The sequence below is a fragment of the Pleurodeles waltl genome, chromosome 4_1, assembly GCF_031143425.1.
Source record: "Pleurodeles waltl isolate 20211129_DDA chromosome 4_1, aPleWal1.hap1.20221129, whole genome shotgun sequence".
Taxonomy (NCBI): domain Eukaryota; kingdom Metazoa; phylum Chordata; class Amphibia; order Caudata; family Salamandridae; genus Pleurodeles; species Pleurodeles waltl.
Window position 1 is genome coordinate 968,793,294 of NC_090442.1, and position 21,710 is coordinate 968,815,003.

At 43.3% G+C, this 21,710-nt stretch overlaps 1 protein-coding gene across 6 annotated transcripts in view; it reads right to left on the minus strand.

Annotated features, from left to right (window-relative positions):
* The window catches only part of TBC1D22A (TBC1 domain family member 22A), a 1,763,002-nt gene that overhangs the window by 1,705,931 nt on the left and 35,361 nt on the right, over positions 1 to 21,710 (minus strand). For all 6 annotated transcript variants that reach the window (XM_069229720.1, XM_069229719.1, XM_069229718.1 and 3 more), the window contains exon 2: positions 12,501 to 12,557. In XM_069229720.1, coding sequence (XP_069085821.1) covers positions 12,501 to 12,557 — 57 coding nt within the window. The remainder of the gene's footprint in view (positions 1 to 12,500; positions 12,558 to 21,710) is intronic.

The following is a 21,710-nucleotide window of genomic DNA, read 5'->3' on the forward strand; positions in this document are numbered from 1 at the left end:
TAAGTATTTGGAGACTAGAAGACTCCTTGGTCTAAAAATGGACTATTGGCCCTGCATCAATCCATCTCTTCCACGGACACTGGGATGTTGACAAACCTAGAGGACATGGCCTGTGGGTCATTAGACCCATGTGGAAGAGCACTACACCTCTGAGCTGGAAAATATGGGAGCTGGAATGCCTGTCTTTCATGCAGTGTAGGATGAGGGAGTTAATTAAACAAATAGCCCAGAAATAATAGAGTTATACCTACACCCACTCTCTGACCTGGGAGCTCACAGTGCAGAAGGCTCTGGGCCATAAAATTTAAAATCGCACAGTACCCTGGGCGATCTTTAAGCATGGACCAATCCAACTTACTCATCTGGTGAGAATAACATTGTCCACCAGTGAATGGGGAGAGTTCCTGTTACGCATTTACCAATGTATACATTTGTTTATTAGCTCTTCGTGAGACTCCCTCTGGTCCACTTGCAGCTTGGGGACTCCAGAAAGAACCACCACATAAAGGCACAAAGCGGAGAGCAAATTAATGACCGGGCCACCCACACTATCCACCCCAGCAACATCCTCACTCCCTCCATCCCTTCCCTCTAGGCGCAGGAAAAAGACCCCCCCATGACTTGACTAAGGGACTGCCCACCCCTGGGTGACCCATAAAACCGAGGGTTACCCGATCCAAAATTTCTTGAGACTAACTCATTCCCACTGCAAGGGGTGGGGGAGCCACAATAAAGTTATAATGATGATGACAAACCCTTTGGCTGTCAGTTTACAGGGAAGAAATCTGTCTGCAGTTGAGGTAATATTGTGTCCATATGTTAATGCTGTTCAAACTTGCATTTAAGGTTCTTTATTGCAAAGCCTTTATTATTATGGTGAGTGCTCTAAATAAATGGTGTAATATCACACTGCACTACTGGTTTCAGTAAAGAAAGTGTACACACATTTGAAAGTTTTAACAATATGATATTACATATAATGCTCCCAGAATGCTCTCTGATTAGATGCATATGTTTGCAGAAACTTGTAAGCAAGAGTTTTATCTTTGCTTTCAAAACAAAATGTTCAGAAACAAATGCAAGCAGGAAAAACACATTTTGCTACTGTGAAATTTGAGGTACTATTTCTTTGAAGCATCATTTAGTAAAATGTGTTGCTGCATGCTAGAAGGTCCAATAAATATTCAAATTGGAAAATAAATGCAAGCATTTTCAACAAGATTATGGGAAACGGGAAAATAAATAAGCATTGTGTGTACATACATGGTAAAGGGCAGTTTTAGGGTCGGTAGGGGTATTTGGTTAGCAAGGGTATTTTCAGCGTTGAGGGTGGCAAGGGTATTTTTAGGGTTTAGGGTGGGTAAGGGTATTTGAGTGGCAAAGGTATATTTAGGGTTTAGGGATGTTGAGTGGGCTCTCATCATCCTAATGAGGCTGCTGGATTTGGGCGGCAGCATCACATGAATTGTGGGGAATTGAGTCCAATCCCACACCATGTGACAACTAGCAGCGCCTCATCTCTGCCAAAGAGCAGGGATGGTTTGTGGCAACCGGGCCCATGACAAGAAGGCTTCTCAAGGAAATCGTGGCAAATCAGATCTCATCCTTTTCTCTCAGCTATGTTACTCTCACACATGCAAAGACAAACTGAAGCAGAAAATGGTTCAATAAGATTTATTGAAGCAGGTGCATCTTAGATAAAATGGCATGACATGCAATAATGAGGATGATGAAACACTCTAGGAGCAAAATGGTGACAAGTAAAGTGAATCACAGGAAAAGTCCCACCATACTGTCACTATGCATAGTATATGCAATTCCTACCTAACCTATGTTAGAGCACAGCAGGATAAGCCCTTCGGGATTCCCCACTGGGAAGACATCATCCCCCATTTCTGAGGGACAAAGCCTGTTGTCTATAGAGACACCATCCCCATGTGGGCCAGGGAACCGGTAGTCTCAGCAAGCAGCTGTGGCAATGTCAATCAGCATGCAGTTGTGGTTGTCTGGCTGGAATCTCCCTCTAAAGTGCATGGGACAGAGAAGTGGCTTTATAATAGAACAGCTGATGTTCTGAGAAGATGTCCCCACGTAAGGATGTGTGTGTTTCTGTGAACATTGGCGATACAGTGTACCACTTGTGCCGGCAACCCTATCTTGCTGCTGCCTTGAGGAAAGCACAAAATGAAAAGAATGTCTTGCTAAGTGTTAGAAATGGGGTCTCTGTTTGGCAGTCAGTATGCACTCTGTCGAAGCAGGGACCCTCACTCCAGTCAGGGGAAGGGAGATACACACCTAGGATAACCCCTGCCCGCCCCTTTGGCAGCTTGGCCCAAGCAGTCAGGCTTATCTCAGAGGCAATGACAATCACACAGAGTAACACAGTGAAAACACCACAAGGACGTAACACCAGGTTAGGAAAATAGCCAACATTTATCTGAGTAAAACAAGACCAAAATGACAAACATTTGACATACACAAGCAACGTTATGAATTTTCAAATATTAAATTTGAATACAGTGCTTAGGAACATAAATGCTTTGAATTAGTGATATCACAGCGTCAAGACAGATTTGTTCTTACCAATCTGACATCAATGGCGCTGGTCACTGAGTCGCACGGACTTCCAGGTACAGTACCTTTTGAGAATGAGGAAACAAACCAGTGCACGGAGTTGGGGCTCGAGGTGTCACTGGATCTGATGCAGCATCAGTTTTGGGACTGCAGAGCGAAGGCATCAGTGTCAGTCTTCGGGTCCTTGCTACGGAGCTGTGGAGGTGAGGTGGCATTGGTGTAAAGCATCAGATCCTTCTACTTCCAGCAGAGTCAGTGTCATGGACGTCCGTGACGCAGCATTTTGGGACTCACAGAGTCATGGACTTCAGTAAGGCTGCAGCAGAGTCAGGCCTGAGAGGTCATCACACTCCAGCGAGGACCACAGATTCAGTTGCTGGTGGCGTCGTGGGATCCAGCAGCGCCATCAGTCCAGAGTCATTTGAAGTTCGTGCATTTGGTTCTTGTTTTTTTACCAGCTTCTCCTTTCAAGGGCCCAGGGACTGGATTAGGCACCACTTGGAAGGATAAGAGTCTCAGCAGAGAGTCCAGGAGCTGGCAGAGGAGGTCTTTTGTGACCCTGACACTTCAGAACAGGGGGCAAGCTCAGCAAAGTCCAGTCTTTGTCCTCTCTAAGGCAGAAGCAGCAACTGCAGGCCAACCCAGCAAAGCACACACAACAAAGGAACAGTACTCCTTCTCTGGCTCTTCAGCTCTTATCCTTGGCAGAGGTCCCTCTTGGTACCAGAAGTATTAAAAGAATATGAGGTTTTGGTTCCATTACTAATACTCCCTTCTTCATTTGAAGTAGGCAAACTTCAAAGATCCTGCCTTGCCCAGGCCTGGCCCCAGACACACACCAGGGGGGTTGTAGACTGCATCGTGTGAGGTCCAGCACAACCTATTCAGGTGTAAGTGACCACTCCTCCTGCCACTCTAGGACAGATGGTTCATCGGGATATGTAGGCTAAACCCCAGCTCCCTTTGTCTCACTGCCTTAAGGGGATTCACAAACAGCCCAACTATCAAACTGACCTAGACAGGTAATCCACAAACAGGCAGAGTCACAGAATGGTTTAAGCAAGAAAATGCCTACTTTCTAAAAGTGGCATTTTCAAACTAAGTATTTTAAAATTGTGAGTTCAGAGACACCAAACTTCAGATTTCAATCTTCTCTCAAAGGTAATCTACACTTTAATGATATTTAAAGGCAGCCCCCATATTAACCTATGAGAGAGATAGGCCTTGCAACAGTGAAAACTGAATTTAGCAGTATTTCACTATTAAGACATGTAACACACATCAGTACATGTCCCACATTTAACATACACTGTGCCGTGCCTATGGGGCTACCTAGGGCCTTACTTAGGGGTGTCTTTCATGTATAAAAAGGGAAGGTTTGGGCCTAGCAAGTGGGTACACTTGCCAAGTCAAATTGACAGTGGCAGGTCTGGGCCATGTTTACAGAGCTTCTAGAGTGGGTGGCACAACCAGTGCTACCAGCCCACGAGTAACATTTGATTTACAGGCCCTGGGCACCTCTTATGCACCTTCCTAGGGACTTACTATTAAATCAAATATGGCAATCATGGAAAAGCCAGTAAAACATGGTTTACAAATAGAGCACTTGCACTTTAGCACTGGTCAGCAGTGGTAAAGTGCGCACAGTACCAAAAACAGCCAAAACAGATTCCAACACACAGTCAAAATCACAGGGAGCAAAGGCAAAAAGACAGGGGAGGCTACGCCAAGGATGCCAGGTCTAACCATAAGAAACGCAATGCTTTCCTAGGTGAAAAAAACTAGATAATGAAAATAAAACAACACTACAAATGTGGGCTATTCTGAAAAAATCAAAACAAAGCAGAATAAAATGTAACTGGACTAAAGGGCACAAGCGGCAGGCCTAGGTACTAATCTAACGTGCCCAGAGACATCACTAAAATGTCTATACAACAGGGAGGTTAACAGTATTTGGTTGACAAGGGTATATATGGGTGGGTAAGGGTATTTGAGTGGCAAGAGTATTTTCAGAGTTTAGTTGGGCTAGGGGCTTTGGGTGTCAATGGTACTTTAGGGTTTATGGTGGGTAGGGGTAAGTGGGTGGCAAGGGTATTTTTAGGGTTTGGGACGGGAAGGGGTATTTGACACAGTCTTTTTGCTGTGCATTCACAAATCTGTCACAATTTTGCAGCAAAAACTTTTGAAAGCCTTTTTTACCCTGGCAGGGTCCTGCGGGGTCCAGCACCAAGACTAAAGTGTTAGAGTATTCCTACCCTGCCCCCTTTTCTTTGCCAAGGGCATGCAGGGTTGACTGCCTAATGGGGGTTTGGCCATGGGGCTTTAATCTCAGTGATGAAATCTAAAGTGGATCTAAGTGATTGAGGGAGGATAGAGGAGACCAGTTGTTTCAAATGAGTTAAACCTCGAAAAAGCACACTATTTTATGAGCCACAGTGCATTTTTCGATGAAAATATCAGCACGTATTGCTAACTGTTTCGAGTTAGGCTTCCCCACTTCCATAAAAGTATAATTTAAATACCAAGAGAGTACAAGTACATTATGCACTATAAACAAATATCTTATTTTACCAAAATTCAATAAATTGCCAAAAACTACCTATTATGCAACAGATGTAAATGTTTTGAATGGCAAATTAGTTCTAGATTAAATAGATCAAATAAATGACAATTAACACATTGTTCTAGGATTAGCACACTAAAATCATTTTTTTCAAATGTGAACTCTTGACTTTTTAACAGAGTAAAAGTCAAGAAGTCTTTCAAATTTAATTCAGACAACGTAATAAATTCTAATCTTCGAACATAATAAAACGTTCTTAATTATCAAAAACATTCCTTTATTATAACTCTCAATGACAAGAAGCAGACCCTAATGTTAATCAAATATCAGACTGATAGCACTGTGACAGTGATGTACATGGACATTTGTGAGGGACACAGTTTAGGTTAGCGTATCATATATTAAACGTAGCCGCAGCACTTCAACTTTGCAATCCAGTATTATCATTTGCAGTTCATTGTTAAATGCAATGTATATATGTAAATATTTTGTGAAGTCCTAGCACTTTCCATCAATGCTACAGTGCGGCTGATCTATCAGGCGTCAACTGTAGTCCTATGGAGATTGGGGACGTTACTGATGCAGTGCAGTAACGCAAAGTGATATGTCCCCCCTGCAGAATAACAAAAGGGGCCCTTGAGTCTACCATATCTCACAGATATTCTTTGAATTTAGGCTGGGTGTAGACACCTGATGGGTTTGAAGCCTCCTCAAGAATGTGTGTAGGGAGAGGTTGGGGAGCTTTGCGCAGCAGGGACTTCAGGAGCCTATGTTACACTTCTGTAATGCAGGATATGAGGCAGTGGTCCTCCACCTCAGTAGTGTAGAGAAGGTTTGATAACCCATAGTAGAAGTAATAAATCTGCCCCTTGCCCTTCCACTGGGTGGTAAAACAGGCAGTGGACCGCTTATAATGATGGGTACTGGTTCCACCACAACTTCTCAATTAATGATAGCTAGGCCATGTCCCAATGAGAAAAGTTAGATTTGCATAGATATTGCCTATGAGTGTTTTTTCACATGGACCAAACAAAAGAATTAAATAACTGTACAAGTGTTGTGCTGGAAAACAACGGGAGTTGCCACAGATGCCCTGAGGCACCAGGAACAATAAAGAAATCAACTTAACGTGCAGTATTTAACACTGTGCACATATGCAACAGTGCGGGTAAAAAGTGGTATACAAAGATATTCTGTTAGTTCCCTGATGATAATACAGCAATAATTTCCCATAGCGTTACGGACAGACTTATAGAGACATTTAAAAGGGGAGTTGTAGCCAAAAGAAACGTTTCCATTCAAAGCCACTCCCTGCTCCTTCAGCTCACTCTTGCAGCTTGACTTTCTGCTTTGTCCCATTGTGACACTTTTTCGTTTATCTCTTCCTCAGTCTTTCCCATATGTGTCTTTTGCTTGCGGTAAAAGCTTGAGGCAGAAAAATAAGTGCTGGCCCTCAAAAATAAGTGCTGCTGCTCCGCACCGGAAACAACAAGCACAAATTAAACACTGACTAATGGCCAGATGTATCAAAGGGTTATATTCATTTTGTGTCTATGGGAAAATGTGTTCGTACATATATAGGAAAATGTGTTCATACATATGGCCCCAAGTCCCAACTACCATCCTGTGCAATGAACACTGAGGTCGGACTGTGCTTGCTAAATTAAGCAAATACCTTTCTATCAACTTCCATCCAAAGTTTCACTGTCATTTTTAATGAATTCACTTTTCCTCATTCTATTTCTATGCACTCCAGATTAACATCTGAGCTACTTCTGAATTCTGCTTTAACTGCTCTAAAATGCTATATGTAATTGCTAAATGCTCCTGATGTCATGTGTAAACCTACAGAAGTTCTCCTAAATAGGGAAGTTCCTGAAAAGTTTAGGCTTTTCGGACATCAACACTCTGCTTTTTCGGAGAATCATGCCTACATTTAAGATGGAAAAAGTGAAATTAGAAGTGTAGTAAGGAAGGAAGGCAGGATTGGTGGAAAGTGTAACACCCAGTGGGTGCTTCCCAGCACTTCCAGCCTGGGATAATAAAGTTAAACAATACATGGGTTTGTTGATTCAAAAATGTTACTTTCCACCAGCAGGATAAAATACTGACACTAATTAGGTTTGGATCAAACATCTTGAACGCAGTTCTACATAATCTTAGAAAATATGCACCTAATGTGAATCGTTGCAAAACACTGTAAAGCTTATATCAATGCCCATTCCAAGTATGCTAAACGTTTATATATTATATACTCATAGGGGCTATCAGCTTGCCCACTTCACGAACTGTCCTGTGAAAATGGGTCAGCACAATTCATCTACCGGCTAACGCGGGGCACAGGGTCAAGCCCACTTCACCCATTGGCTAATATCAGCGTGAGTGACGGCATTCTGATCTCTCAGGAGGAGCACTTAAACAAGGAGCACATTAACACACAAATTAGTTTCCTTAGTGGCAAAGAACGTTTTTTGAGGAAACAAAACCACAACAAATTCATAGTCACTCTCTTACAAAGAGTCTCTTACAAAGAGATAAGCAAGAGCAATAAATTCAGCATTGTATGCTATTTGGGCATATACCTAATGCTGTTAATATGTTGGGTGTGTGACAAAATCCTCAATGTTCCTTGTGATTTCAGAGACAACTTTAAGATATGGGTTAAGACAGAGGAATAAGTATCAATAATTAAATCATAATCATATGTACTAAATGTTTAACATTTCCAGAAACAGGTTAAGAAAACCAAAAAGGCAATTACAAACATTAACAGTTGTTACCGAAAAAAGAAATAGCATTGCTGGCTGTGCAGCTGTAATAAATTACCCTCTTAAACTAGGAGTCTAATGTATTTCCGTCGAGCCCACTGTACTACTCAGCAAACAAAGTTAAGAGGTGGTCTTGGACATTTCTTGTACATGGGATGCAGGTTCAACCATGGGGTCCTCCTCAGTTTATGATCCTTAATCGTTTGCTAGAGGAAGTCTGCTTGATTCAAAATTCACATCGAAGCATTGAACCTGAGCTCGACCTGAGCTGCCTGAAGAAACTCTGCACAATATTTCACGCCTTTTCACGCCATGTTAACTATAGTTTCCAAAGTGAAGATAAAAACTTCTGGGACACTTCTTCCACAAGAATTGAGTACAGTGCCAGATGCAGCCTTGCTCAGCTGATAAAGAAATCTCAGAATCTGACTGTGAACTTTATAAATGAAACCCAGCATGCCTAGATCGAAACGTATAACTTTGATAGATATCCGGTGCAGCATGGCTAGCATGGTGTTGCTCAAATTCCTCTCTAGTTTATTTAGAGACAAATGTAAGGGGACGCATGTTCTATGCCATGTAGGGCCACTGTGGAATTTTTACTTCATAGATTTTTCTAATAGTCTGCATACACCGACTGCCTTTTAGATTGCCCATTGAAGTACAATAACAACATCCTGGTAATTTTGGCTAACTGCTTTAGAGCACAAGCTAGGGAATTGACTTTAATTTTTAGAAAACAGGATCCCAAAATACTTATATTCCGTAACACCTTATAGTGTGACCTCGTCCAGTCTCCACTTAAATTTATGCATGTTAGAAATGGGGTTTCCGGTTGGCTAGGGTATGCACCTCAGCCAGGCAGAACCTACCCACTCTAGTCAGGGCTTGGGAGTTTCACGTCCAAGATAACCCCTGCTCAACCCCTTGTTAGCTTGGCACGAGCAGTCAGGCTTAACCTAAAGGCAATGTGTAAAGCGTTTGCACAACACACAACACACATGACGCAAAATGTACACCACAAAGTAAACACAACACTGAGCTATGTAAAAATAATCTGTATTGCACAAAACATAATAAGACCAACATTACACGTAAGTAATACTCTGCTACCTTAGTAGTTGTCAGAGGGTTACACAAGTTACTAATACTTTGCAAGAATATGCAGTTGTCACATTAGAACACGTAAGTACTCAGGATTCTGCAACATAAGCAGTAGTCAGGAATTATAGTAAAAGGTATATGCACTTGTCATGAACAATTCCTAAATACCCATGAAAGGAACGTTAGAGAATATACCACAAGTCATATACATACATATCAGCTAGACATGCCTAGAAAATGAACATTAGCACATATATGTATCAATAGTAAACAGGTAGGAAATAGCAAATATCTGTAAGTTTGTATTAGGTTCCTAGAGCCTAGATTTTCTAAAGAGTACCTGCTTGCTGGTGGAAAAGGCACTTCCAGTGCCTAGAGATGTACACGGGGGCCCCCGGCGCTCCTGCGTGCATCACAGGGTCCATGCAGTGTCTGTGGGTGAGGGGAAGGGTGTTCAGCCCCCTCGCTCCTTTGAGGGTAGAACGGAGCCCTCCGCGGACCAGTGAGCCTTGTGGGGGCCTGCCTCGGCCCCCTCACACCCTGTCCGTGGGGTGGGGGCTGAGCGTGGCCCAGAGACCGAAAAGACAGGCGGGAAGAGACCTTCGTGCAGGTCTCCCTTCCCGATTGTACCGGGAAAACAAATTGCCAGAAGTTAGGAGCGTCCCGCTCCTGGCGCAGTGACTGGGGAATGGGGTGCTCCCTGCGCCTTCCCCGAGTCTTGCCTCACGGCAGAAGGGAGCTCGGACCCCTCCGGGGGCCCGAGGGAAAGACTCGCCCGCACCCAATGTGGTGCGTGAGTCAGGGGGAAGTCGCTCCCAAGCTGTCGGGAGGCTTCCCTGTAGGGAGGAAGGCGGCTGGTGCCCCGGGGGCTCCTAGGAGCGGACCATGCACCGGGGGCGCCGCTAGGCTCCAAGTGAAGTGTCTTCGTGCCCCGGGGGCACTGGGTGTAGCGCGGATCTCGCGCTGATTAGAGCCCAGCAACCCGGGCTGCGACGGTGACTTCGGGGGGATAAATAAAGCGCTTCCCAAGCGCTGAAAGGAGATTTGAGCCCCGGGCTGCGGCGGTGTCCTGGGACAAAGGCAAAACACTTTTAGAGCGCTCCGGGCAAAGTTAAAGCCTGGGCTGCGGCGGTGAGATTTCCCAGCTACTTCAAGGGAAAAGCGCTTTTCCCAAAGCGCTAAGAAAATGCTGAAGAGATCGGTGCAGGGGTCAGGGGCACAGCATCCTGCCCCTGGGAGCAATCAGGACCCCAAGGAGCACAGGGCTGGGGGACCCAACTACAGACCAGCACAAGGATGCAGATAGTGGCAGTTCCTCCTAGTGACCAGGCAGGTCACAGGTCAGCACCACAGCAGCAGTCCAAGGTGGTTTCCTGGTGAGTCCATTCATCAGCATTCTGTGTCCAGTTTCCGGTTCCAAGAATGTTCAAATTGTGGGGAAAATTCCCCTGTACTTATAGTCATTTCTTACAGTGTTTTTCAATGGTAGGGAGAGGAGGTTCCAGACAGTTACAACTGGTTCTGGGAGTGCCCGCTCTCTCCTTTCAGCACAGGCTCCAAACATCAGTGGGGGGTTAACGACCCTATTGTGTGAGGCCAGGGCACAGTCTTTACAAATGCAGGTGTGCCCCGCCTCTCCCTTCTCTCAGCCCAGGAAGGCTTTACAATATGTAGATGCACCTCTGTGTCACCTCCACCCTCCCTGTGTTCAGGCTGTCTGAGAAGTATGCACAAAGCCCCAACTGTTAGTCTGCCCAGATGTTGATTGCAGACAAGCTGCAAAACACCAAAGTTATAAGCACAGATAAATGTGCACTTTCTGGAAGTGGCATTTCTGTGATAGTAATAAAAAATACATCTGCACCAGTAAGCAGCATTTCTTACCACTGTCACAACCATACCAAACATGCCTACGCTACCCCTCATAAATCAGACAATACCCCTTACACATAAGGCAGGGCATTTCCAATGCAATCCTATGAGAGGGCAGCACTCACAGCAGTGAGACACCAAGTTAGGCTGTTTGTCACTACTAGGACAGGCCACGCAACATGGCACATGTCCTGCCTTCTACATACATGGCACCCTGCCCAAAGGGCTAGCTAGGGCGTACCTTAGGGGTGAGTTACATGTAGTAAAAGGGATGTTCTGGGCTTGGCAATTGAATTTAGATACCAGGTCCCTGTGGCAGGAAACTCACACACAGGCTCTGCGCTAGCAGGCCTTAGATAGGTTTGACAGGCTACTTCAGTGAGTGGCGCAAGCCGCGCTGCAGGCCCACTAGTAGCATTTAATTTACAGGCCCTGGGTATAGAGATATCACTTTACAAGGGACTTATAGGTAAATTAAATATGCCAATCAGGTATAATCCAATCATACCAAATTTGTAAGAGAGAGCACATGCACTTTAGCACTGGTTAGCAGTGAAAAAGTGCTCAGAGTCAAAACGTCAGCCAACAAAGGTCAGAAAAATAAGGAGGCAAAAGCAAAAAGTCTGGGGAATGACCCTGTAAAAGGGCCAGGTCCAACATTTACCAATCCTTTTGAATAAATCATAATGCTCCTCCCATTGATGTTGATTTTTATACAAAAGTCAACACCCGATGGATGATAGGTCTACATGTATTCCAGCTCTGGATGTGTGGTGAGTGGCAGAACTGGTTTTAAGCCAGCTGTGGTTCTGAAGTCTTAAGTACAAGTTAATTTTCTGGTTAAGTTATTCAAAATCTGATTTCACCATTAAGCAAATTTTAAAAACTAAACAAGGAAAAACCGCTTAGGCATTTTTAGAGCCATTTCTTAAGTGGAGGTGGAAAACAAAGATTTTAATACCACCTAGACTAGAGATAAGTCTAGCCAGGACTACACAGTGAAGTAGTAGAGGGTTTTCTTTCACTTTGAGGGCACACTAACCCCAATATTTAGTTTCACCCTTAGGTTTGTGCGCAGACATTAGAGGTGATTTATGAATACATAAAATTGGGTTTTCCCACATGGTAACTCATTTTCCCTAAGTGTGTTGAAACTGCAACCTAGACAGAGAACAGTAGGGCTCCAGGCAGAAATATATTTTTCTCACATTTGTGGGTTGTATAAATGTAGACTGCAGCCCACATGACAATTAACTTTTCATGCCACAAGTGCACTTAAGACCCTATTTACCATGGACTTAATGGAAGGTTAAAAAGAACAAATAGGGAGTTCCAATGTACAGCACATATATTAGAGGGGAGGCACTTTACCTTTGTTAAGCCATGGTAAAGTGCATAGAGTTTTAAAGCCAGCGTAAACAGTATGAATAACAAGGTGAAATATTTAGCGTAGGTATGCAGAACAGCAAGACTTTCTACAGTTATCAGCTGTATTTTATTATACAGTAATATTGACATCAACAACCAACATCAGAAAGGGGTCAACCTAGTTAAAAACAACTATTAAACTGTACATATAAAACAAATTAAAAGTCAAAATAGTGTATTATTTTACTCACCTTCCATGGAGTAATGGATCAAATGGAGGGTGCTGGGCGCCATATACATGCTGAATACTGAAAGAAATGAAGACAAGTATGAATACATACTTCTTGACAAGCCTGCTACCATTGCCAGTTTTCAGTATATAACTATAATATTGTGTGTCGAACATATATAATATATATATATATATATATATATATATATTCAGTCCTGCTTCGCCATACTCCAGCCGCTTTGGACGCGGTGAGCTCGTGGTGGGGTGGCGAACCCCAAATACTCCAACAAGCACGATGCCTGCTCACTAAGCGTATCCTGAGTAGCAGACCATGAACCACGGCTCATATTTCTCCAGCGTTTATTTAAATCCAAATTGACCATAAAATACAGGACTCTTCATCCGAAAGGATTAAATATGGATAAAGAACATTCAGTAAATTTGGGGTGATATACCATGAAATTGTGAAACTGTTATGTGCAACATTAATTAAGTACATTTTTTTTTGCCCAAATTTTTATTTTGCCCATTTCCTTTACAATGCAATAATGGTAGAAATGCCATGCATATCACTGTGATTATAATGTTAACGATCATTTTGTGTTTCAATTTTAGGGTGAAGAACTGGATAGGCCTAACAAGTTGTTATAATTGTTGGTAAAAAAAATTGGTATTCAGCAATGACACTCCAAAATGGCCGACACGTTCTCCTGTTAGATGTGCACATATTCTGCTTTAGTCCTTTTATTATTTTTGTTACAAAGTAGGTTGAATAAGAATGGTCGACGGACTAATAATGTATCTCTATCAGTTATACTCGTGACCAAGGAGCTGTTGCGCCGAAAAGCGTAGAGGTTTTTCTGCCATTTCGATTTAAATAAACACTGGAGAAATATGAGCCGTGGTTCATGGTCTGCTACTCAGGATACAATTAGTGAGCAGACATCGTCCTTGTTGGAATATATATATGTGTGTTAAAACATAGGAAACCTTGCTGCTAATTTATGCTGCCTCCTTGTGGGGGTGTCGCATGTGTTCGGGAGTTGGCCCAAATTCTTAAATCCAAAAGTGGGATTCGCCTTCATACAGGAAAACATGCACTCAGGGCTCTGCATTCTAATCAACTGACTCATGCGGCGTCATTCTGCCTACAGGCCTTGATAACACTAGCATATTCAACTTCAAAGCAACCATTTAAAACAATCATTGTCACAAAGAAAGGACTATGATTAAGAGGCATTGGTAGTTTCTTGTGTCAATTTTGTCCATCTTAAAGTGAAGTACAAGCAAAACTCTGAGTTTCAGAAAAATCCCAATAATTGACATTGTCAAGAAAGCGTGATAAGGAAATCCAAAAAAACAGATGGATATACTCATATAAAATTGCCCAAGGAGGCTGTTGAACACAAAAATGTAATATGTAAATTAGAGTTACTCTATTGCTGTGGTGGCCATTTTGGAGTGGAGTACAAATAGAACAATAGGTTACAAATAACAGCAAACAAAGTAGTGTGTATGATAAATGTCCCTGACAAGTTAACAAATATGAAAAGATTTTATATAAAACATCTAAAGCTGACTTAGAACATCCTGCCCAAGTGGGCTCATACAGACAGTAATATTTAATGAATCACTTCATCAAGGTGACACCGATGTGCAGAGGAATAAGCACATGGTCTCTCTAAAAAATGATTTATCCAAACCCCGACTCAGTTCTTTTAATATGTAACAATACATCCCCATTCACGTTTAGTATACAAGCTCTGATGAGCTGATGGCCCATGAGGGGTGAAACTCTGGAGCCAGTCCCAGGATGCTCGCTTCTATTCCAGAGAGGGCCTACCCTGTCAGTTCGGGCTGGACTTTTCCCATAGGCAGCAGGGTGCAGGGTCAAGACTGATTTGCATATGGCTGGGTCCAAACTGGGGTGGCGTGTTGAGCAAAAAAATGAGCGATTCAGCCCAGATCTGTGACTGGGGTGAATGTTTCATTTGTTCAGCATTCCATCTATCACCTGTTCTTTTTGCTTTTGTTGCCCTCAGTGGGAAGGGTAGGCACAGGCGTGGGTCCCGTACTTACTGTGCCACTGGAATCAAGCTAGCCTGGCTGATGAGGGGTGATACCCTGAAACTGGTCCCAGGATGCTTGTTGCCCAGTCCAGCGAGGATGTAGCCTGGTAGTTTGGGCTGGACTGTTCCCATAGGGAGCATGGTCAAGACTGATTTGCATACGGCTGGGTCCAAATTGGGGTGGCCTGTTGAGCAGAATAAAGATGGGTTAAATCCAGATCTGTGATTGGGGGAAAAATGTTTAATTTGTTCAGCATTCCATCCATCACCTGTTCTTTTTCCTTTTGTCGCCTTAAGTGGGAAGGATAGGCCCAGGCGTGGGTCCCATGTTCACTGAGCCAGTGGATTCAAGCTAGCCTGGCTGATGAGGGGCAATACCCCAAAAACAGTCACAGGATGCTTGTTTATGGTCCAGGGAGGACTTGGCCTGGCAGTTTGGGCTGGACTGTTCCCATCCTGAGCAGGGTCAAGATTTACATATGGCTGAGTCCAAACTGGGGTGGTATATTGAACAGAAAAATGAAGGATTAAACCCAGATCTGTGACTGGGAGTAAATGTTTGATTTGTTCAGCATTCTGTCCATCATAAGTTCATGTTGATTTTGGGGAGGCCCTAAGTGCACGTAGTGTTCCACTGCAGGGCCTTTATAGCCGCAAGATATCACCACATTAGAATTGGTGCAGCACTAGTAGTCTTGCTGAAGTCCCTCAAAGCAAGACACCCCACCTATTATACATGCCGGTGAGGTTGTTAATGATACGAAAGGTATTACCAGGTATTATTATTCTGTGATCTTGTGTCATAGACAAAGACCTGTGAATTGTGAGTAACACTCAGCTACATCTTTTAAGCATAATGGCGACCAGAGTACACAGCGCCACAGTATTAAGGAACAGAACGTTGGCTGCCAATTTATGTGATAGGACTTGAACGATCAGGGCAAACATATGAAAGCCAAAAATTGGATTCCAACTGTGAACCTATGCCATTTACATATATCTGTGAAATATGAGAAATACACACTGTGCCCAGCTATGGTGTTGTCTCAGAATTAAGGGCGACCGGAGTGCACTTAAGCTTCTAAGCTTAATAGTGTTAATGAACATAATTTCTGCTGCCTATTTGTGTGACTGTGCTTAAATATTCAGGACAGCATATAAAAGCTGCAAGTTGGGTGGGTAAGGGGAGGAATTTCAAGTGCCATACCTCATGTTCGGGGATGCACATGGTACCTGTGTATTCACAGTACAGATTGTAAAAAAGTGCTTGTGATGATACCAACAGTGTGTCCAACAATATACAGAGTCAAATTAGTCATTATAGAGCAAGCATTGGAAAACCCCTGAATTGTATAACATTGGAGTTGAGCTTACTTGTCAAATATCTGCCATCAATGGATAAAAAGTTGGAAAGTGGCTATCTTGGGTCCGCAATACTTATAGGCTATATTAGAAATACAGCAGGAGAGTAAGGCAGAATATCAGAATTCTGTGTGAATCTGCCACCTGTGGCTAAGAAGCCTAGAACCAACAACCTTGGTCTGAGACGCCTGCAGGAAACACATGACTAATCTGATTTGAACAGGGCATTCTGGATGATCTCACACTGGTGAATCCTCCTTTTGTATTCTTGTAATAATTCTTTATTGCTGCATGCTGTAGACACTTTAGATTTCACCTTTCGCAACACATTGTTAGACACTTCACAGCACCTTTGAATGTTTTTGACCAATAAGGTAGGGGGAACCTATGATGTCATAGGTGGGCCTGCATAGACCTGATAAATGACAAAAAGAAAATGACATCCATTTTAGGATGACGTCTGGGAGGGACGGACAAAGGGCACTTACAGCTAAGGCTCTGTTCTTAGCAGCTGATACAAAAGGAACTGGTGTTACCCCAAAAATGGGGGAAACGGCCTCACTTTGCTGTGTAGCTGGCAAAGTTGGCAAAATTATCCCAGATTGAATTAAATGGTTGGAAGCAACCTCCTTGGAGAATTACTTGGATAATAATATGATTCCTTGTTGTTTAAGAATATTTATTGTTCCCACATATGACAATCCTAACTCCTAGATGGTGGAAGAATGGATTAATAATTTTACAGCTTGTTCAACAACTATTCTAAATATTCTAGTCAAGTATGCATGGAAGGGCTGTGAAAGAGCCTTAAAGGAGATTGAGAGTACAAATACTTGGCTGGCAGGCCAAAAAGAATAGGAACTCATTTCAAAACACAAACAGGATATAGAAATAAGACTTGAAAAATTGCAGAAATAAAAATGAAGAAACAGAAAATTTGCCATTGAATCTGGAATAATACTAGCCTTTAATAAAAAATTGATAGTGTTTATGAAATCAATCCCCGAGAGGATGGAAAAATTGAATGAAGGTGCGTCAAATCAAGAGGAAATGACAGAAACTGATATGTCAGGGAACGGGGGTCCGAGTACCTCCGAACGAGAAAGCAACACATCCATCACCACTATGACTTTTTACAGCAATTTTGCCTTCTGAGAAGGAGCGATCAATAAATCAACCATTCTTAACTGGAAGAGGTCAAACATCAAAGGGAAGAGGTGGCAGAAGCAGACGCTAAAAAGAGGCAGCAGAGGTAGAGCAATAAGGAACACCTCCATGGGAAGTCACAAGAGAAATCAAGCATCAGATCAATGACAGAGCCAAAGAATATGGTAATTAACCTTTCTAAAAGAATAATAGCACCCAGTGAACTTAATGTACTGGGACATGGCCTTCCTCCTAACCCATGGAGTCCTTTTATTTTGTGAGAACAAGAATGGATGTATTTAAGATGATTAGAAAATTTAAACATATAAAATCTTTCAAAATGGGCCTGAAACCCAAGCCACAAGGTAAACAAAGGAACGTATCAGATATTGATTTAAGAGTTGGAGTTATAGACTTTCTCATCACCTTGTATGAATTGAAACAAAGGGAAGAGGGCAAAAATGTTGAGCAAATATTGGAGGAACTTGATATTGTATATGACATTAATGTGAATAATGAATTTAAACATAAATCTAGATATACCCCTATGCTTTCACTTGACATAATTGATGCTTTCCATGAGTGTGCTGTATCTGAACTAAAACACCATAAAGCAGGGGACTTCACTGGGGGCGAGTCCCACTAGGGGGGCCTCTAGTGATCTCGGGGGGCATCAGGCTCTAGCTAAGTTAAGCATTATGCTAATAATAGGGCTTTGTTTTAAGCTGAAACAAATGAGCAGCAGTAAACCACTCTCTAATGGGCCATCACTAGCATGTTTTGTCATTTATATCCAAGATGGGAGTATGTGTCAAAAGGTAAGGGTCTCCAAATACTCTTCAAAACCCACACCTCCCCTTCTGATAATCACAGTGTGGATCTTCTACACATTGGTAAGGCCTGCTTGACCACAATAGTATGTTTGCCATCATGTATTTGATTGCATTTTTAAAAAAAGTAACAAAACTTAATTGCAATGTTTAAATAAGTGAAGACATGTTTACGAATTGTCGGTTTAACAGAATAATTGTGAAAAAATCAGAGGAGGGCTGATGATTTTTTTCTGAGGGGAGTTCAGCATTAAAATGTTTGAAGGCTGTTGCCTTACAGCCAAGAACACTAGATCCATTCAGGGTCCATTCAGCTGGTCAAAATGAAATACCATAGAGTCCTTATCAATGGATAAGGAAATAACAATACACCCTACACACAAGGGAGGTAATGTGATTGTTTTACTATGGAAATGTACCCCGAGGAAGCCTGTAGACAGCTGAATGAGCCCGGGTTTTATAAAAGTATCACTTTTTCAGAGTACAAAAATACGGTAACAGAGTACTGGGATTTGCTTAATATGTGGAAAGACAGGCGGTTGATAGAGGAACTTCATTATCTTAAGAACTGTCAGTCCGAGATCCCGTTTCTCTACCTATTACCCAAAATACTTAACACCCTAGAGAATTCCCCAGGGAGGCCAAATTTGTCATCCAGAGGGTCTATTGGAGAATACATCAAGTTAAAAAGACTTTTATCTTAGGCCCATTGTAAATGCTCTTCCCTCACATATTAAGGATACTAAGGATTCCCTCAAAAAGGTTGAAGGAATTAATTGGGAGGAGATTTCCTCCTATTGACCATGGATGTGAAATCGTTATGTACCTATGTCTGACACAAGGATGGGATCAAAGCTGTGCAACACTTCCTGAGAGCTAAACCCATTTCATTTTATGCCCACATTCTCATGGTGCTTAGGATGATGAAATTCTGTTTGCATAACAATACCTTTTTTTCTAATATAGAGCTATACAAGCAGACTCAGGGGACCGCGAGGAGCACTTGTTTCGTACCCAGTTACTTCAACTTGTTGATGGGCTAGTGGCAGGAGCAGGTGTCCATCTCCCCTGAGTTTGTAGCAAACATGGAGAAAATTGTAGTGTGGGTAAGGTTCATATACAACCTATTTTTGACCTGGCAAGGGACTAGGACGCAAGCTTTTGTCTTAATGAAGAGGTTAAATGTGAACAACTACAAACAAGAGTTTACACGTGACATCAGTGGGTCCAAGATTATCTTCCTCGATGTTGAGATTCTGGTGGAGGGACGTAGGCTTACTTCTGAATTGTTCAGGAAACCTACAGTAGGAAACACCCCACTCCATGCTTCAAGCAGTCACCCAGAACAACTAAAATGGAGTTTCCCCTATAGTGAATTAATAAGAGCAAAACACAATTGCAGTAACAAGAGTGATTGTCACAGTGAAATGTCCGACAGGCTGAACAGATTTAGGGAACTGGGGTACCCTAAATGGGTGTTGAAAGAGCTGTCACCAGGGTTGAAACAAAGTCTCGAGAAGAAATCCTACTTGGTCCCAAAAGAATCAACCTGACAATGAAAATACTGTGCATTTGATTATCATGTATAATATAATAGTGAGAATTCACTGGTGAGCAAGGTATTGAACAGAAAAGTGTATGTGATGGGTAGGTTTCCATTAGTGGCAGCCAAGCACAGCCCTAAATCCCTCAGCTACTAGTATTGCTGATCTCTCCACATAGCGCTTTAGGGCCTTCTGTGTTCAGATCTCCTGGCCAACTGACACTTGTGAGTTACCATTGTTATTGGGAGACTTGGGGAAAATGTATTGTTGTAAGAAATGTGTGGCTCCCCACAAATTCCAGAAGTTTGAATGTGTGATTTCAAATGAAGGTTACTCCTTGATGTCCAATGACAAGTGCTACAACCCATTATGCTTCTAAAAAAGTAAAAACAACTTTAAACGGGAGACTGCAGATTTTTTAGATTACATTGTAGCACAAAGGTTTTATAAGTTTGGAAGAGGCCATTTCTTTTTTTTCTGACCACAGAGAGGACACAATATAAGAAAAATTACCAATTGCAGGCTTTGCACCTATGAATCTGAATTGTTCAGCCATCTACTTTGTTGCTGCCCGGCACTGAGGAATGCATGTTGCACTTTGACCAAACCTCTTTTTTTTACACCATGCTATACAAACTTGCATTCAAGCTAGGAACTTGGTTTTTAAACTGAAAGAATCGACTGACCTAGCTAAATTTGAACAATCATCTACCAATTGCAAAAACGGCTAAATGATAGATTCAAAGATGGCTAGACTTTCTTGCACTTATGTTTACACTGCATGCGCTTTAGTCTTTTTAGAGGAAATAAGTGACTGCTGGCCAGTACCAAAAATAGAGTCTCCTTGCACAGGTCACTTCAATGAATGAGACCTTGCTCGCCTATCTAGCTTGTCTGCACTTGCTTGCAAAACTGAGTTTGGCCAGTACTCAAAATAGGGTCTCCTTGCACACGCCACTTCAATGTATTAGACCTTGCTCGCCTCATTTCCCTAGTTTTAAAATTGCGCTTTGCTCATGGTGCTGCATTTATATGCGTTTTCTGTTTTAATTTACTTGATAATCTGTGAACGTTACCCTCTTATTAATAGCATTAAATAGTCAACTTAAAATCAAATCAAATCAAATAATTAACATTTATAAAGCGCGCTACTCACCCGTGCGGGTCTCAAGGCGCTACGGGAGAAAGGGGGGTTATCGCTGCTCGAACAGCCAGGTCTTTAGGAGTCTCCGGAAAGCGGAGTGGTCCTGGGTGGTCCTGAGGCTGGTGGGGAGGGAGTTCCAGGTCTTGGCCGCCAGGAAGGAGAAAGATCTCCCACCCGCTGTGGAGCGGCGGATGCGAGGGACAGCAGCGAGTGCGAGGCCAGAGGAGCGGAGGAGGCGGGTGGGGACGTAGAAGCTGAGGCGTCTGTTGAGGTATTCCGGTCCCTTGTCGTGGAGGGCTTTGTGTGCGTGGGTGAGAAATCGGAAGGTGATCCTTTTGCTGACTGGGAGCCAATGCAGGTGTCTCAGGTGTGCGGAAATGTGGCTGCTGCGGGGTATGTCGAGGATGAGGCGGGCCGAGGAGTTTTGAATGCGTTGCAGGCGATTTTGGAGTTTGGCTGAGGTCCCGGCGTAGAGGGTGTTGCCGTAGTCCAGGCGGCTCGTGACGAGGGCGTGGGTCACGGTTTTTCTGGTGTCGGCAGAAGATCTTGCGGAGCATGCGGAGGGTGAGGAAGCAGGCGGAGGACACGGCGTTGACTTGCTTGGTCATGGTGAGAAGAGGGTCCAAGATGAAGCCGAGGTTGCGGGCGTGGTCTGTGGGGGTCGGTGCGGTGCCGAGGGCCGTGGGCCACCAGGAGTCATCCCAGGCAGACGGGGTGTTGCCGAGGATGAGGACTTCCGTTTTTTCAGAGTTCAGCTTTAGGCGGCTGAGCCTCATCCAATCTGCGACGTCCTTCATACCCTCTTGTAGGTTGGTCTTGGCGCTGGCGGGGTCCTTGGTGAGTTAGAGTATAAGTTGGGTGTCGTCGGCGTAGGAGGTGATGATGATGTCGTGCTTGCGTACGATGTTGGCGAGGGGGCTCATGTAGACATTGAAGAGTGTCGGGCTGAGTGATGAGCCTTGGGGTACGCCGCAGATGATCTCGGTGGGTTCTGAGCGAAACGGAGGGAGGTAAACTCTTTGGGAACGGTTTGAGAGGAAGGAGGCGATCCAGTCCAGGGCCTGGCCTTGGATTCCGGTGGAGCGGAGGCGGGTGATTAGGGTGCGGTGACAGACGGTGTCAAAGGCAGCCGAG